The sequence below is a fragment of the Patagioenas fasciata genome, chromosome 2, assembly GCF_037038585.1.
Source record: "Patagioenas fasciata isolate bPatFas1 chromosome 2, bPatFas1.hap1, whole genome shotgun sequence".
Lineage (NCBI taxonomy): Eukaryota > Metazoa > Chordata > Aves > Columbiformes > Columbidae > Patagioenas > Patagioenas fasciata.
In genome coordinates this window covers 122,138,020-122,156,896 of record NC_092521.1, presented here as the reverse complement: position 1 = coordinate 122,156,896, position 18,877 = coordinate 122,138,020, and the positions used below count along the sequence as shown (strand labels likewise).

Genomic DNA, 18,877 nt, shown 5'->3' with positions numbered 1-18,877 from the left:
TTATGATAAGTTGTATTAGGCAACCATAGCGCTACAGGTACCACAAGAAATGTCACCTAATTAAACATTTTTGTACAGGGCCAAGATCATAAATGCACTCACTGTCAGGCAAAAAATCTGGAGGGACCTGTATCTGGATCACAGTTTTGACTGTACTGTCCTTGCCCACAGGTGTTCCTTGGTCAAATCTCCACAGAGACTAATATGCATCACTCCAAAAGATTTATATTGCCTCCCTTCCAGACTTGCTACATTTTTTAATTTAGGAAACAATTTTAATTACTCAGCACAACAGTAATTACAGCTTCTATCTGCTTTCACTGAGCCATCTAAGAAGGGAACTGACTTCCACAGGAGCAGAAGTTTTGCCATCCTCTGAGCTTGTAATGCATTAATTGATGACCACTGAAAAGAAACTGAAACACTCTTACCAGAACAGACATCTCCACAACATCTGATGGTTGAAGGTACTCTGGGTCTACTTTGGGCCAGGACTGATGCAGCACATCAACATCCCAGTGATGATGAGTACAAAGTTTATTCTGCATATGTGCTAAACCTGGAAAATCAAACCAGTCAAACATTTAGCTGTACTGTAACCGGAACATTTAATCTTTGGAATTTGTTTGATAAATAACAACAAAATAAAGTTGGCTTTAAAAGTACGTCCCTTAGGAGGAAATAACATTGTTTAGATTACCACACAGCACATCATAAACAGAAATATATACATTCTGAGCACATTCTAGATTTGGATTAGCACTCCAAAACTTTGCAAAAAGCACAGAAGACCACTGTTTATTATTTTAAATTGTAATACTGCAACACAAGCTGACCTCTACTTCTAGAAGCCAACCATAATACTGAGGTTTTTTCCAATAACACCACCAGCTTGATTAAAATTTTACTAACAACTCAATCAAAATGATACACAATTTTGGCTTATTATTTTACCATCTGTAATATGTTAGTAGTTTCTAAATTTGCAAGTCAAGCTATTTGCAAGATTTTCTCATATTATTTTAAATATCTATTTTTTCAGAAATTAAAGGTGCTACGTAAGAATACCTTGCATGGCTTGATCTCCTTCTTATGATACGAATGTTCCAAAATGCTTTATCCTTTATTTTAAAAAGCTCCTAAAATGGCTACAAGTGATCTTTTATTAAATGGGCTTTGCTCTCCCTAAGACAATTACTTTGTGATTTGTTTAAGTAATAAGAGAACGGGATGCAATTCATTCTGAAGCTGCATTCTTAAACTGAATAAAAGCTTCTGAATCAGACTTATGTTGCTATTTACTCCAGCTGTAGGACAAAATAAAAAGATTTCACTTAAAAAGAGGCTGTCAAATATGATCAAGATTGATGATGATTGCTCTTGTGATTCTCACAAAGCCAGGGGGTTCTTAAATTAAAACCATTCACTGTGTATGAATAAGAATACAAACTAAAACTGGTTTTAAGCACATGTTTCATTCAGAACTGCAAAATGTATTTCAAATCTCTTCTGGTTTAGGGAAACTCCAGCAAAAGCATAAAGAAAACCCATTAACACAAGATTTGCTGTTGAGACTGAGGTACCTGAAGCTGTTTGAAACACAGCACAGCAGCAGACATAGGAGCTAAACCAGCCCATCGAGAATACATACTTTAATTTACCTAGCTGGATTGTTAAGACTAGAACATTAAATTACAGCAAACAGAGACATAAAGGGAATGCAACTTCCTCCAGAAAAATCTGCCAGATTTTTGTCAGCACTTTTTCAGACAAAGCACTTGGGTAAAATGACACACAGCCCTGCTATTTGCTGAATGATTCAGAAAGGGGCAGTGGGGTGGACTGGTGGGAACTGTTTCTAACGGCAAGCAGGAATGTGCACATTTCCTAAGAATAACAACTAAGCCACAATCTTATTAGGTAAATAATTGATTAAAACACTTTCATGGATCTGGATTTGTGTATTTTTTTCTCCTGTGACAGCAGCTCTGAAACTGAACGAGCAAGAGATAGGAACTCAATCAGAAAAAAAAAAACATCTTTGCATTGGTGATTCATTATCACGTTGTCTTTAAAGACAACAGCTGCTAAATTTTTCCCTTGTTGGCTTTTAAACATCCAGATGAGCTCACTTCTTTCACATGCCTTGTGGCAGAGGCATGCATACTGGCCACTCCTTATTTTTCTGTTGAAGTGGATTCTTCAAACTATTTAAAAAACACTGATAGAAGTCAAGAGCTTCTACCTATGAAGGGTCACTTTTAATCCATGTGGAGGCTGTCAGTCCTAATAAACCTACTACTAAAACAAAGCGTATTCTGAAGCAGATAAAGCATGACCAATCACAATGTTGATCTTCTGTTTCATTCTCTTGCTACAAAATGATCTGTGACCTTATCCGTAATAGTAAAAATGTGCAAAAGTCAACAGAACCAGTTTCAGAAAACGGTTTGACAGGAAACCAAAATGAAGGTTTTAGTTATGTTGCCTGTTTGGCTTCCTGCCTTAATTCACATTTTGTGAGATGTAGAACACAGAAAACGCAATGATTTGGTTTGCATTTCCGAAATACAACACACACAAAACCAGAAACTCAATCGCTGTGATCCAGAATGGCGATGGTCCACTTGTCAGGACCAGGCAGAAGCCTCCTCCAGCCTTCCCACCTGATTCTGAGATGTTACACAAAAGTGCTGTTTGAGAAATTAAGAACCTACCATTTAATAGATGTTTATTGCGAAAACATTAAAAACCTGTTTTACTTCTTACTGTATTGGAAAGTGCCTGTAAAGTGCATATGATGAAGCAACATGCATTTTGCTTCATATTTTTTGACTTATTTTGCTATTATGGCTATACATTCTCTTGCAGACGAGGCACAGAAAGACAACTGAGTACCTTTTTATTTACTGTAAGCCATATACTTATATGTACAGTCATCTTTCAAGACAGATCCAGGACTACACTCGTGCTCAGTCTGAAACCCTGATCCTGCAACTGGATTTGCTGCAACGGATTTTTACTAACAAGCTAGTACTGAAACAAGGTTTCCTTAACCAGTAACTCACATCATTAGAGTTCAAGTTAAAAAACTAAGTTAAATGCACAGTGTCAGTGAGTGTGTTGAGAGAATCATTGAATAGTTTTGTTTGTAAGGGGCCTTCAAATGTCATCTAGTCCAACGCCCTGCAATGAGCAGCGACATCTTCAACTAGATCAGGTTGCTCAGAGCCCCATCCAGCCCAGCCTTGAATGTTTCCAGGGATGGGGCATCTACCACCTCTCTGGGCAAAGGAAGGGACAGGACAAGTCTAGCAATGTTTCAGCTCATGGCAATGTTTTATAGCATTACCTGAGTATTTAGTAAACATAATACTTCCCCTAAGGTGCTCTCTGGGGGACAGAGCAGATTCTCATTTCAAAGAGACTTAAGAAGGAAGATGTGGAAGCAACTGTGTAGCAGCAAGGTAAGTTAGGACACCAGGGTAATTGGAGTCTTACAGATAAAAAAGCACTAGAAAAAATTATCTGTAAAATTCCAGCAGTACTGGAGCTAGTTTGACACAAAATTATGCAGGTAAGAGAAAAATACGTGAGTATGGAGTAAACTGAGTAATTTAGCAAAATCAAAACAGTGGCAATATGTGTTAAGTAAAAATCTACCACACTAGCAGATGAGCAGGTAAAGTCTTTTAAAAGCTCAGAGCAGGATCATGTAACAGTAAGCGGAGATGCACTCCGGGTCAGCATCTTACTTGCCTCTGCAGCCTATTCCAAGGACAGGACTCTTACCATGTTACTCTGTTCCTGATGTGTTTTTTTCTATTTAATGAATCTTCCTATTTGACACATTTGGCAAGTTGCCTATCTAAAATACCCTTCTGCAGCCCGGGAGGAATATGTCTGTCAGTTTTATGTGAAACGATCTGCAATCTCAAATAAATAAGAGCAATACAGTAACAGCTGTTTCCAGACAGCTCTGAGAAAAAATGTGGTATAACACATAGTAGTACAGAACTCGGTACAGTCAAACAAACTTACATTTACCCAATACAGTACTAGGGGATCATTTTATGTGTTCCCTAGTGACAGATGCGGAGCACCAAGTAGGGGTGTGAAATGCCCAGGTTACTAAAAGCTGGCTCTAGAATATGCTTCCAATCCAGCAAACTCCACGTGAATCCTTTTAACCTTCTGAAAACGATCTATCTTCCTCCAGTTGGATGGACTCACTGTCCTTCACTTTGGGTTATTACTCTTGGAGGGAAAAAAAGGAAAATTCCAAAGTGTGTTTCTTTTTGGATTTGCGAAGAGGGACTTCTGCAGCCAGATTTTCAATTAAAATCAGCAACATCAATTAGCTTCTACTCAGCTCTATTCTTTACAAAAGCTTTCTGAAGCAAGGACTGAATTTAGACAAAGAAATTCTTTAATAGAGCTATTGCAATGATAGTTAAAATGCTGCTAAAACAATTATACCATTATTAATCCCAATAATTATATTTTATTTTAATACATCTTCAGATGTGTTTATCATCAGTGTATATCTTTCATGCGCTATCTCTAATAAAAAATGTAACAACTCACAATAAGCAGTTTCATATCCTTGTCAGGACAGCAAAATACTGTACTACTACAAACAAACTAAACCAAAAACCACGTCTCAGATAGTGTCTGTATATTCCTCAGATACAAGGTTTCAGGAAGGAAAGAGATTTCCTCATCCTGTTAGTGTTCATAAACTGCCAAGATATCAGCCGGATGAACTCTTCCCACAACCGAGGGGCTGCAGTTGCTTTTTATGTTATTAAGTGATAAACCAGTGTAGCCCCTGCACAGTTAAGACCAGTAGGCTGATGCACCAAAATACTAAAAACTGTTCCTCCTCTCAGCAGAAGAAAGAACTCCTTCACACTCAAAATATCAAAGCACTGGGTCACTGTTGCTCAGCTGCTGAAAGGCGAGGCGCTTCTCAAACAGCGTTCAAGCAGCTTTTCCCTTCGCTCACACTGGAAATATTTACTGCCCATACTGAAGTATCCTCTTCATTCGGCTCACAAGGGGACCAAACTCTTCATTCCTGCCTGATGCATGAAAACAAGATGGTTACATATAAACTAAGCCCCATGGGAGAATAAGTCTTCAGCTGCACAACAACAAAAATTGCTGTATCTTGAATCTACCTGATTTTACCTGATTGTATTTAACAGCTGAACATTACATCAGGAGCATCCTTGGGGTATCAAACTGAGGTTCTCAGTTTGCAAAGCTTATTGACAAACCAACGAAGGAAACATAGTGAACTAAAAATCTAAAATTTCATATGAACTCTGATGCAACCCCTACCGAACAAGCCAGCACTAGTACGATCAAAATTACTTATACCGCTGATGCTAGTCGTTACTTAAAATGTCAAGCAAAGTATATTTAACTAACAATCTAAAATAGACTTTGCAATTTTCCCAATACTTTCATTAGTTGGTAATCATTAAGATGGATTGATTTGCAGTTAAATCTGGCTGTAAAGAAATTTTGCTAACCAACAGGATATCTACATACATATTTATACACTCAGACAAGTTTTAATTTTTACAAGCTACTGTATTAGAAGACACTGAGTAGCATTTTTTTTTACATTTCATTGTGTCAAGTAGCTTTTAGATTGAAGTAGAAATAAATCAAAAAGCAAAAAAGCATTTTTTGCTATTTATATATAAATGCATTCAGAATGAAAGTATTTAAGAAAATTCGTTATATACTTAAAATATTTCATATAACATTTTGCAGTTAAATGTTTTTTTTTTTCAAGCAAAGGAGAATATTTTATGTAATTACTAAATATAACTAACAGATGTTTTTGGACATCAGATCCTTCATGATTTTAATATTTACAGATGCTAGCCTCCTTTGCCTAGCTTTTTATTCCAAAACTAGAAAAGGAAAAAGGGTTTGTTCATTTTTTTCAGTTTCCAGCACAGCTGTCATTTAAACTGAAAAAAAAAAATACTATTTGCATCCGCAAAAGAGCTTTTGCTTGTCAAAGGTTATTTTATTACCTCCACAAAGTTTCATTCCAGGTGCTTAGTCAGAAAGTACTATAGTTCTGTAGTTGTCTTCAAATCTTTGGCAGAATTAATATAATAAAATACATTGTCAAGGTCTTATTGTAGGTTGTCATTATTTCACATTTAGTTTTAAGTTCTACTGTAATTTCTTCTCAAATAATCATAATCAGTGATCAGAAAAGCATAAAAAGAGATATTACAATGCAACAGTAAAAGTATTATTCATCCTGTGAAGCACAAAGCAAATAGTGAAAATGAATGAGATTGCTCTTCTCTCTTTTTTTAAGGTTGTAGTAAAATTATTACTAGGCATATCTGACTATGTAATCAACTTTATAATGAGAAACATTAATAAGAAAGCAAATTATTTTTCTTCAAAAAAAGCTTAAATACATAAGGCAGCGTAATGTGGTTCAGAGTTTACACAGCAAGTCACTCTTCCTACCAGCATTCCTCCTCAACTGCAAAATTATGTTTGATATTAACTACAGGGCTTCCAAATTTCCCAGTTTGCCTTTCCCCTGGAGAAAGAAAAACGCTCCTTGTTTTCATCACTAAACCAAACAAAACATAAAGGCTGCATACAAGCTATTTTAGAATGAAATGTCGGTATTTAATTATAAATAAGTTGCTTATGTGTTGTTTATTGTTGGCATTACAACAGCAGACAGAGGCTTCCATCAAAGTGTGGGGGTCCACTGCTATATGTGCTATATTTATAGAGCTAATAATATACAAAGTCCTCTTCCTGACTAGTTTACGAGAGAGGAAATAGCATTATCCCTACTTTTCAGATGCAAAGCCAAGGTACAAAAGGAGAAACTCTGAGTGTGTATGGAGAATTAAAGCACACAGAAAACTAAAGAGTATTTAGAAAGCTTAATTTTTATATTGAAATTATTTAAAATAAGAAAGCATCATCACCTATATATAATAAAGTTTAAGACATTGGTTACCTCAGAAGGGCACCAAGACTTGGTGGAACCAGAGTGCAATTCAGAACATGAACTTGGGAAAATCTGTCTCTGGAATATAGTTGGATATTTTTCACCAGAAATCCCAGGACAGAATTGCTAGATGTTGGCTATTTCAAAAAACTATAGTCTTCTTACTACAACACCGTAGTTCAATGTACATATGTTTTCCTGATAAAATTGTTTTATAACTTGGATGTAATTTAACAATGATCACGCTGAAAGAGATGGTGTTTTTTATGTTCAGTCATAAAATTCTTCAGGTAATAATCAATGCACAATGTTTTCATATGCTAGTTGCACTGAATGACAATGCACAGTCTTTGGACCACACAAGCAAAATTTTATCTTTAAATGCAGACAGGAGATGAGGACAATACACTCCCAGTTTTTATTATGCTTCCTTTTCATTCTTACATCAGAGAGAGACCCAGAAAATGTTTATCATTCTCATTCTCCAGTGATTTTAGTAGTAAGAAAAGACTTCCTTCTCTAACATTCAAAATGTGACAGGATAAAGCTTTACATTTGACAAGTTATGTTAATTAAGACATTCAAGTGTTCTTTGTCATTTTATCAAACATATTTGGTATTTCTGCATTCTCTTAACACTTATTAGAATTTCAGGTTCACAGAGCACTGTAGGTGTAGGAAATTAGGCTGGATCTCTTCTGCCAACATCCCAACCAATGCGGAAAACAAAGTCGTGGCAATTACTTCAATTTAAGTATAATTCTAATTGGATAGTACTTCATATTTTAAGAAAATATTGACCAGAAATAGCTTTCTCCAGATGGATCACATCTGATGCTTTTATTAAGATATCTTAAAAATATTGGAAATGAAAACACAGAAAAAACCCACCACTCTCCCTAATATATCTTGCTCTTTCCAGAATCTCTGCCCTTATGTTATTGCTTTGAACAAGAGCAGTCTTTCTTTGGCAGTTGTTATTATAGGACTATGCACGGCTCTGGCTATTAAGTGGCTCTGCTCTGTAAACACTTGAATTCACAATGTTTTAGGATGACTGTTGCAAATAAAACTTTTAAAACAGCATCCAAAAGCTAAAATAAGGTCCAAAACCACAGAGCAATTTGTGGCCAGTCTTAATGCAGAATATATTCGTATCTTCCCACATACCTCTTAGGACTTCTCCCAATAAACCTTAAAAGCAACTACTGAACTCCACCATGCACATCCCTTATTTGAGAGGCTTTAACTGAAGCAGCACCATGCACCTTAGCCCACTTGGGACTGAGACCTCAAGAGTTTACTACTGACAGATCTTAAAAAAGATTTCCTGCCTACCATTCCCGCTCTCCAAGAGCAGTTAATTTGCACCATAACATCCCACAGTCTCTGGAGAATTTTACAAGAGTAGGATTTTTATTGAATACTCCTTTAGCCTGTTTAGTACTGACGTGGTCTACTGACGTGTCTGAATTCCTGAAAGAACATATTTGTAGTCCAACGACTCTGAAATGGTTGTTTGAAAAAGGGCTGTTTCTATCCTCATGTTCAGCTCTTACTACTGTTGTACAGATACAGGAGCAGCTAGCAGCTGACATACGCATTCCTCATGCAAGTCCCATCTTGAATTTCATTTCCTTCTTCCTTTGTCTGCCTAGTCTCAAGAAATCCACTTTTGTGTGCAAGAGGAAAGAAACTAAAAGCAGAAAGAGAGATCTGGGAACACCACAGGTTTCAAGTTTGTTTAGGAATTATGACAGAAGGTGACAAGAGAGATGAAGAATTCAGGGATAAGTGACATGTGTACTATCTTAAAGACATTCCTGCATTTTTTTTTTTCCTTTTTTCCTGGAACATCAATAAAAAGTTTATTTCTTGAAATACCTTTCCACATTTCTGATGCAATGTGCGGAGCCATGGGTGCAACCATGATGCAGAGTGTAGCCAAAGCATCTTCAAATTCTGCACTATGGAGAATTAGAGGCCGAGAAGCTTGCTAAGTGTAAAGACAAAAGAAAAGAAAACAAATTGTTAATATAAATACTGGTGGCAGGAAGTAGTTTAAATGAGAAGAAAATGCAGTAATAAAACCTAAAACCAATGTCTATGCTCGGGACAGCATAATTTCACGATAAGTTAGAAACTTATGAAAAGTTCTGGAGAATTAGTGTTGCAGCTTTTGGTCACATAGTGCTCTCTAATACTTGGGAGCTAATCCCAAAGAGGCTGATGCAGACCCTTGGGGATCTGCTCTGGTCCAGGATTCTGAACACAGACCCATGTGGGAAAATGTGGCCCTCAAAAATATTCTGTGTGCTACCATTTCTAGAAGTGCAATCTTAGATAAAATCAGTGCTGAGAAGAGGTGAAGTACTTGTATAAAAGAGCCTAACTGCAATGGATGCAGCATGGTTTTTGTTGGGACAAGATCCAGCTGTACGGGATCCTAGTGTGGCTTAAGTAAAGCTGAATTTAGTGACAGAGTGAAGTTTTAGAATGGAAGGAAGGTTTGGGAATGAAAAGTGCAGCACAGTCTTTTACAGTTTGATGTTCAGATTGCTTTAGTAAAGTGTTCAGCCTCTTCAGTACAGAAAATTTTCAATTTCTTGCAAAAGGTGCTAGACTGACAAAATTTGAATCTTCATTCCTCTATTTAATGTATCTTAATAGAAAAGATTGCACTAAAAATAGCTGGACAGTCTTTTTCCCTCTTTGCCTGTTGTGATTCAGAGACATTACATCCCATGGTAAGTTCAGATCCTGTGTTTACTTTGTAACTCAACCGTCTAATGAAACAGCACAGAAAAATGTCAATACACATCAGCTTATGAGAATTATCTGGTGGGTGTGATCAACACCCATTCCTATCTAAGTAGAAAATTGTCCAAACCCAGTTATTTGTTTGACACAGACCACAAACTTTGTCAGATAGCATCTTCTTATCACTGATACTAATTAAGTCAGTGCAAACTAGATTTGAGTAAGTTTTAGTAACTACTCCGTGTTTTCTGTATTTAATCTTCATCCACCTCCCTACTTCCTCCTTTCAAATGAGACCAAAAGAGGAAGTGTCAGCATGAATATGGAAACTTGTTCTTCAAAGATACTGCACTGACTTCTTTGGTCAAGAAATATGTCAGTGTTCAAACATCTGGCTGGCTGTAGGACACTGCTTGCTTCTTTTTTTGTTGTTTTTAACATTCACTATCATCCACGAGCCCAAAATGCATGTGAATCACTGAGCTGGAGATAAAGAACTGTGTGTCACCTTCCCAGCACCACACAGTATCCCAGACTTAAGTTATCTCTGTACAGCACTTGTGCACACCCTACTTAACTCTTCGTTAAGTTCCTTGGCTTTGCCAATAATCTCCTTGGAATCCATAAGGTATAAGATAGTATTTCAACAAACAAGTTGAAAAATCCAAATTTTTATTTGATTTCTGGTCTAGATCAGGTTACCATTACATGCCTGAAGAATTGCTCAACAAGATCTAAGGGATCCGAAAATAATGAAAATAGTTTATTGCATTTAATCTATTGTCATTAGTAATAAACAACGATCTAAATAAAAAATGCTGAAGACCTAAGTTATTTTCACATTTGTTTTATAAAGGGGAACTCTGTTACTAGCAGCCAGTTCAGTAGTGAAAACAGTCTCTGAGGAATGTAACATTATATGGGATTTTCCTTGCAAATAATAACCCTTTAAATTAGAATGTTTGGTAATCCTATATAGTTTACTACTATCGCCAGCTACTATGCAACTTGGTTAAAAACAAAAGAGAACAAAGAACAGAGCTAAACAAAATGTATCCTTTTGAAATTACAGGATGTAGACATAAGCATCAGAACGTAGTAGCTCTAATACCATCAAGCTCTTTCTGCAAAACCCTGTATTTCAGGGTTACAGAACATGCTGCTTTTGAACTGAGTAAGTCAATGAGACTCTTGACTTAGTAGCAATGTTTATGATAGTAAATGACTTACGGAAAGCTGGACCTATAGTTCAGGCAGTTCCTGCTTTGTAGAAAGACTTACAGGAACAGGATCTGAGAGGAAAAATAGCTTAGTTATCATGTACTTACATGGAGTACGTTAGTGAGGCTCATCAACCGGGAAATAGCGGCATTGAACAAATGATCCTTTGTGAAGCACTCTGTTACCTTGTATTAGAAGAAAAGGTCTATCAGCAACTACTTAAAATTCTCAAACATGGAATATTTTGTTTTTAAACAAAAAAGAATCATTGATAATCAATTTCAATCTGTGAAATATGTCCACCTTACCTCTTACATGAAAATCACTTTGGCATGCCAACACATAATGTATGCAATCACGTGTGTATGGGAAAATAATAATCATATAAATATGCTGTAGAGAAGCTTCTCCTGTGTCTCAGGATTTTAAAGCTTCAATCAATGCCAATGAGAACTGTGTATTAGTAATCACCCTCTATTTCCTTTAATAAAATATCTTCCCTTTGCCAAACAAGAGGCATTCATACTTGTAAATCTGATCATGCTGGTGAAAGCTTGTCCGTAGATCGCAGAATTATAATTTCAAAGTCTGTTAAAACCTGGAAGGTCCCTCACCACAGGGTTTAAATCAGGACAAGTTTTTATCCATAGAAAAACATTTTAAGCTAATTTTGCAGGTATTTATGTCTCCTTCTGAGTCCTGGATAATTGAATTGACACTAATCACAGCATGAGACAACACATAGAAGGGATGAGCAATCATTTCAGTAATTTTTTTGCAGGATAAGTTAATATATTTTCACCAACTTTTTTCATTCTGTATGAAACAGCAGGCATGATAACAAAGTGTGAAGCAAACGGATCAAAAGCTTTTGTTAGGGATAACCTGCATAACTCACTTATAGCTTTGCTACTGAAAATCGAGTTACTTGAAACCCAGACAGATAACTTTTAATGCCATAACATTTGACCCTTTAAATGAGGCGCACGGCAGAGATATTTTGCCAATCCAAATCTTACAACTTGGAGAAAAATTCTGCCCTGGAGAATCTGCAGGTAAATAAAGTTACTCATACAAGGAATAACTCACTTAAAATTATGAGCTACTCATCTAGGGAAAATACTTATGGCTCTTTAAGTCAAGCATATGGTTTTACCATTAGCATTAAATTATTTAATCATTTATAAAATATGTAAGTGCTTCTTTTAACCTCAGAAATCACCAGATTCTTCTGCTCCCAGATCTTTCTGGCTTCAGCCTTCTCTTTCTTATTCAGAAGCTCCCGATTGGGCATCGTTCCAGAAGTTCTTGCTTCAATAAGTTTGGTTACAAGCATCCAGAGGCGGGTCTGCCATCTCTGAACGCCTGGCATGGCATCAGCTGAGATTAATGAAAGATTGCAGAAATAAATTTCAGTTACAATTAATAAACCCAGAACTTTAGAGAAAAGCAGAACAGAAACTGAACGCTGAACATTTTTTTTGAAAAAAACCTGTATTTTAAATAAAAAATGTCAATATAATGAAAAATGTCTTTACAAATAATGCTGGGATGCCTTAATGGAAAAAAAAATCAGTAAGATAAAAGTGTTTTTCTTCAATGACTTTAAAACATATATTCAGCAAGAATATTTTCTAAATCTGTAAAATAACCAAATGTTATGTCAATATTAGAATGCTCATCTCATGTTTTAACGACTCAACAAAATAGTTCTACATGCTCTCATTTTTCCAATTCATGGAAAAATACAAACATACATATACATACATATGTGTATGCACATACATATTTTTAAAATTGAGAGTTTTCTTCTATAATTTGATTTTAGAAATTATATATACTTCTGTTGCTACAGAGATATTACTGTGCAAATGCGTATAGGCACTGATCCTTAGTACTGTCTTTTGACACAGCTTAGTTTGGGATGGGGATGTTATAAAGCTGTGCACCCTGACCCTTCAGGCATCTGCCTTGCTCCATGGCTACTCTAAGAGAGTGTTTCTGTGACCCGGGGACCACACTATAGAAAGGCCCCAGGCTACTGCTGCTCACAGCCAGCTCCTCCACGTGCTGCGGTGCAGAGCCACTCATGCAGGTACGGCTTGAGGTGTGGCACTGATATGACTTTAGCTCTCTCTTCCAGCGTGCTGTGTTTCTACTAGACTATATCACACCACACTGCACAGTATCAGCATCTCCTAAGGCACCCCAGCTGGCAAGAGATTCCAGTTTTGCTCCAGGAACTGCACTTGAAAAGACCATCACAGCTACTACTAAACAGGGAGAAGTAAAAGACATGTGACTGTAATATAAGTGGATTATCTGTCTGATTGCACTAGATGAAAGACTTCTTGTGTATCTGGGAACAGTAAAATACAACCTGATCCTCATGAACTCTCATGGGTGGGACTTGGAGTACAATGCTCTCCCCAAACTTTCCATCCCCTGTTCATATCAGAAGCATGTAGATCATCTAGACATGGTACTACTTTTTTGTTTATAACACACTAGAAAAACAAACAAGAAACAATCTGACTTACTTTTAATATCCCACAAAATATCCTGTTCTGGAGGAGCAGCAAACAGAATGTAAAGACGTAGGGTGTCAATGCCATATTCTTTCACTAATTCTTCAGGGTCTATTCCATTGTGCTTAGATTTGCTCATTTTTTCCCAAGCAACTTGGAGCTTCTCACCAGTTTTCAGGTGAACTGGCTCAGTTCCTAAATATTAAGACATATGCAAAATATTAAAACAAATTTTGCTCATTTGTAACAGCAATTAATTTTGTTGCCTAAGCACAAGAAGAAACAACTATTTATAGTGATGTTTTTTGGTTTCCAAACAGCTTATAGAGGAAAAACACCTATTGTAAACACCCTCTTCCCTCCCAAGTTTTTCCTGCTTTAATTTTTTAACACAAGTAATATCCAAATGCTTTCATTATGTTGTGACAGAAAGGGTCCTTCTACCATTTGGAAGCTGTATCTGGCACTCATCCTGTGTGCTGCCTTGACAGCCCCTGAGTTTTAAGCACTGTTCTAACCATGACATTTAAAGCCTCCTAGATAGGTGTACTGCTTTGGTACAATTCTGACCTGCACTTAGCTTTTACAAACATCAGATTTATAGGTTTCAATTGCAATAAGTTATCCTGACAAGAAGGTAAACATAAGGAGGTAGGGGTTTTTTTTGTTTTGGTTTGTTTTTTTAACCAGGAGGACAGTGAATAAACAAGGTTGCATGAGGCTAGTGCTTAAGGGAGGCAAATACGATCAAACCACTCTTGTTGTTGCAGGTCCCCAAGCCCGGACTTGCTGCTTCAGCTTATACAGCGAAGGCATTGGACAGAACTTGAGAAACAGCACTTTTTTTGTATACGCATTTTACATTCCCAATATCTACTGAAGACAGCAACATCTGTGTTAGCTTTGCCACAGTGTTTTTGTAGGTTATCTGTTTGCTGGGGCTACTGGCACCATTCAGCAAGCGGCTGAGCAGTGTCTCAACAAAACTGACCTCTGATCTTTTGGACTATACTGGAACTAAAATAATACCATGGCACTTTTTCTGTGTTTGGATGCAATTAAAAACTGCTGGATTAGTAGGGTCTCTATGCACTCAGCAGTGCATATGAATCCAAAACTCACAGAAGTTGCTCTCCAGTTTAAATATTACAAGGATTCATTTTCTCTTCCAAATTTTCCCAGCACCGAGCCTTGTACAGCAAAGCAATCTCTGAATTTCTGGATGTACCTATGCTGATTTTCCCATGCAGTCTCTCTTACCAGTGAGATCAACCTCCTCTCTCTTCAAACACTGGCCTGTTGTTGTTAGTCTGAACGTCTGATTCTTGATAAGACCTTGAACCAAGAGTTTATGGAAAGGCTCCCTAGGGAGGGAAGAAAAAAGAAACTTGCCTGTTGAAAAGAGCTGTCAAAAGCATATTTTATGATAAGTCTCAGGTGTCGAGCCAATCAGGCGCAATTATTTAATAAAGCAAGAATTTCAAGTTGACTATATATAAATAGTTGTCACCTTAGAAAGAGTACTTTGTGCATTTATTGACGGTGCCTGGCTGGCAAGTGTAAGTATTTATTTGTATTCTGCACACCTTCGTGCATCCTGACTTAGTACTGAGTTATTCTAACATCACTTTTCAAATCGGCAAATGGATTACACACCAAAATTACTTGGCCAACAGTGCAATTTCACTAAATTCAAGCTAAATCTCTATGCATAAAAGCATTCAAGTACCTGGCCTCACTGTCTTACAAATACTTAGCACTAGCTTCTCTCTGAGGAGCACAGTATTTTGAACGAATCAAAATCTTGCTGCATGTTTCTTTCTATAAACAGAGAAGACAGTTTCTCTAACATAAGCACTTGCATGCCTTGTGCCTTCGCAGAACTAGTCATGAAGACCTAGCTATAAGAAAAAAGTACACTAGAAAAATGGCAATGCTGGAAAGTTCATATGTCTGTGGATCACTTTTTTAGCATCTTGAACATTAAAACTTCACTTTTCTGGCAAAATTCACATCAGGAAGAGTAACATCCCATCAAATGTGTGAATGATAGACCTAAGGAGAGCCTTAAAAGCACAGAAGCTAAGGGTAGTAGTGCACTCAGCAAGAAGAAAGTGCTCAGTAAACACTGCTCTGGTTGACAGATACATTATTGTGGCCATCTCCTTTAATGACCTTGCATTTCTAATTCATCAAGTCAGACGTTTGTCACTGTTTTCTCTGACAAAAAGACAGCAACAAAGTTAATCTCTAGATGTTTTGGCTCCCACTCAATAGGCCAGGAAAGCAAGGCAGTTCTACCAGCAACCCTAAGAAGAGTAGAGGCCTAGGAGGAGGTGTGGAGGCTGGCCCAGCCGACACACACGGTCTAGAGAGTCCTGTCCTGGGATCCTCCAACACAAAGACATTGGTGACCATCATATTGGAGGATGTGCTAATGAGCACTGGTTACTATTGACTTGTGTCTCCTAATGCCCACATGTGTGCTCGATATCAAGTAATCCGAATCCCCTCCGCTTCCATCTAATGAAGCCCCACACATCTACCAAACCAACTTGTGTAAAAGGGATGCATTCCTCCTACTTACATATTTTTTCAAAAAGTTGAAATAAAACCATCTAAAGAAGAAAGAGTAAAACCAGACTTCCACATTTTACTTCACATGTACAAAAAAGTCATAATTTAAAACACTACTCACTTTTAAGGAGTTAATTTAGTATTTTACGTTATTAGGAAATATAAATTATATGACAATTTATCTCTTGATTTGAAATGCCATGTGACAGGCTTCATACTTTATCTTCAACATATTCATGTTTCAACATGAGTTTCCTTCCTTACATATTTTGTATACTTCTAAATGTTGTGTAAGTACCAGCACATAGTGGTGTATCATTCAGTCACCAGGCAGCACTAATCTCTGCCATGCCACCTGGTTTTATCAATGTTATTAAGTAAGAGTAGCAATTCAAGCATCTCTATAAATATTTCCTAGAAAATATTTCACAGGCTGTCCGAAAAATCCTGTTGCTTAGAAATAAATCAAAGGAACTTAAGGAGGTAAGAACTGAAGTCAAATTTAGACAGTACAAGCAAGAAAAAGTATTTTAAAAATAGGCAATAATTATCTCAAAATACGCAAGTGAATTAGAAGATTGAAATCAGGAACAAAACCCTTGTAATTCTGTCATCAACAAATGGTGGAAAAATGCTTCAAGAGATAACTGTTCAGGATAAGTTTTTTATACAAACTGAAGTTATTGCACAAAGGAAAAAGAAAAATATTTTTCCCCCTGTCACTGCGTATTTCAGTCTCTTTAAGGTCTCACACCATTATTAAAATAGCTACACTTGCTGCTATGTAAAATAAAGCTAATGAAGTAGCCAGAAAATCCAAATCAGATAGGGCTCTCCACTAGAAGTGACTTTCCAAGGAAGACTTGTTTCTAATGACAAAGAGTAAGTGCAGATCATATGCCAAGTTAGTAAAAGCTGAATGCAGGAATAAGCATTTCCTATTTTTGTTTATGCTGACAGAGGCTACAAAAATGGAATACAAAATACATTACCAAGTATGAGGTAAAAAAAACCCCCACGTGTTACTAGTGGTAGACCGCGGGAGAATGGAGACATGCCCAAAATGAGCAAGCCAGAGCCCATCTAACACAGGGCTCAGAAACAGATCGAGCCCGGTACGGTATTTCTCCTGCAGTGCACAGAGATTTTGCCAGTGTTGTGGTGGCTCCATCTCATGGTTACACTCAGAGTTACACTTTAATTTACATTGATAAAACCAAACACCTAAAAACCTTCCTCTTTGCAGAAAGTGACGTGTTCCTTGGCTGCAGAAGGGAACTGCCAAGACACGGCAGCACATCAGGTGTGATGTGATTCTGATCTAAATATTGCAGTACCAGTCATGGTCTGGTGTCATAAATGCCTCCTGAGCAACACCACTGTGAACACCTGAAGTGAAGCTGTGTTCAAATGGACATTTCTGGCACAGAAAATGAAGAGGTGGCTTGAGTTCTCTGAACATTTGATTACACTTCAGATTGTAACAGTGGTGGAACAGGATGTGCCTTCACCTGTCTGTGAAATTGGTTTGTGCCCACGCCGGAGTATGGGCACCGTGGCATGAGTTGTTGCAGCTTTTGAACATGTACGTCAGATGGGACCCCACCTGTTAAGTCGGCTTGACACCTCCCAGAAGGATCAGCGTGTAATCCATCTTTCTCCTTTCAGTAATGTTCATATATAGGTTCATTTCTACAACTGAACAATTTCTCTATATAGAAGCATGCAATGGATGGAGGGGCAAGCGTGACTGACAGATCAGGAACTCCTGCTCACTGCCAAGTCCTCAGGCTACTTGTTCTCCTCCACACACAGTGAGTAGGACTTTCAATCCAATTACAAACGACCTGCTTGGAAGGACTCTGTGAAGCCTGCCACAGTGACAAAGAGCAGAGTCAGAAAAGAATGGCTCTGGCAAGGGAGCTCACTGCTTGTATTTGCATCCCACACTTCTTGAGAGGCTGAGAGCACCCGACAGTGTGCTCCGGGGCCAAGACAAGACCTTGGTCAGTCACTGCCACCTGAGTTCAGGTGCTTGTGAAACCTGCGGTCAGACCTACCTGCAACAAGCTGGCAATCCTGTAGAAAGACAGAACTGACTGGGGGATGTGGGAACTCATCATTTTAGGAAGAAAAACGATCAAACAATATCGAACGTTCAGATTTTACACAGCCAATAGCTGAGTGCTTTTACTTACAATCAACACTATTGACAAAGTCCCTAATGAATGCAGAGAAGGTCTAACATCCTGCCTTTACAGGATAAGTTATTTCTGTCACACACTTATCTTCTTTTATTCTGTAATGTAGCTACCTGAAAACAGTGCCTTCTCTGTCAGAGCCAAATCTGCTGACTTAATGGCAACAATAAACTTTTTTATTGCTTTATAATCCTCTGGGGAGAATGTGCTAGATTCCATTTCCAATTATTCATCAGGCAGAACCAATTACTAAAATCTAAGGAAAAGCCAAATTCTGTGTAACTTGTACTTGCAATAATCCAGTTGAGCAGGTGTAAGCGAGTGTGTCAGCACATGCTCACCATGGTGGATCAGGCTGGAACCGATGAGGAGGCTGCTGGCCCCAGCTGCCTACCTGGCCCCTCTCCCAGAGGTGGTCACAGCTGGGAAGGCTGACAGGCTTGTGAATTAATCCCAGAACCAATACACTTTACAGACCAGATTTCTAAAAGAAAATTACATCAATTTGGGCTTAATCTGTTGTCACATGTACCAATACCCAGAGAGTGCTATTTATTCTGCCTTGTTATTACTAAGGA

The 18,877-nt window shown here is 37.6% G+C and overlaps 1 protein-coding gene across 3 annotated transcripts in view; it reads right to left on the bottom strand.

Moving 5' to 3' along the window:
- LARS2 (leucyl-tRNA synthetase 2, mitochondrial) overlaps positions 1 to 18,877 on the bottom strand; it is an 86,881-nt gene that overhangs the window by 7,982 nt on the left and 60,022 nt on the right. For all 3 annotated transcript variants that reach the window (XM_065831813.2, XM_071804867.1, XM_071804868.1), the window contains 6 exons: positions 14,782 to 14,885; positions 13,534 to 13,716; positions 12,204 to 12,373; positions 11,101 to 11,178; positions 8,897 to 9,008; positions 432 to 559 (listed from right to left, as the gene is read on the bottom strand). In XM_065831813.2, coding sequence (XP_065687885.1) covers positions 432 to 559; positions 8,897 to 9,008; positions 11,101 to 11,178; positions 12,204 to 12,373; positions 13,534 to 13,716; positions 14,782 to 14,885 — 775 coding nt within the window. The remainder of the gene's footprint in view (positions 1 to 431; positions 560 to 8,896; positions 9,009 to 11,100; positions 11,179 to 12,203; positions 12,374 to 13,533; positions 13,717 to 14,781; positions 14,886 to 18,877) is intronic.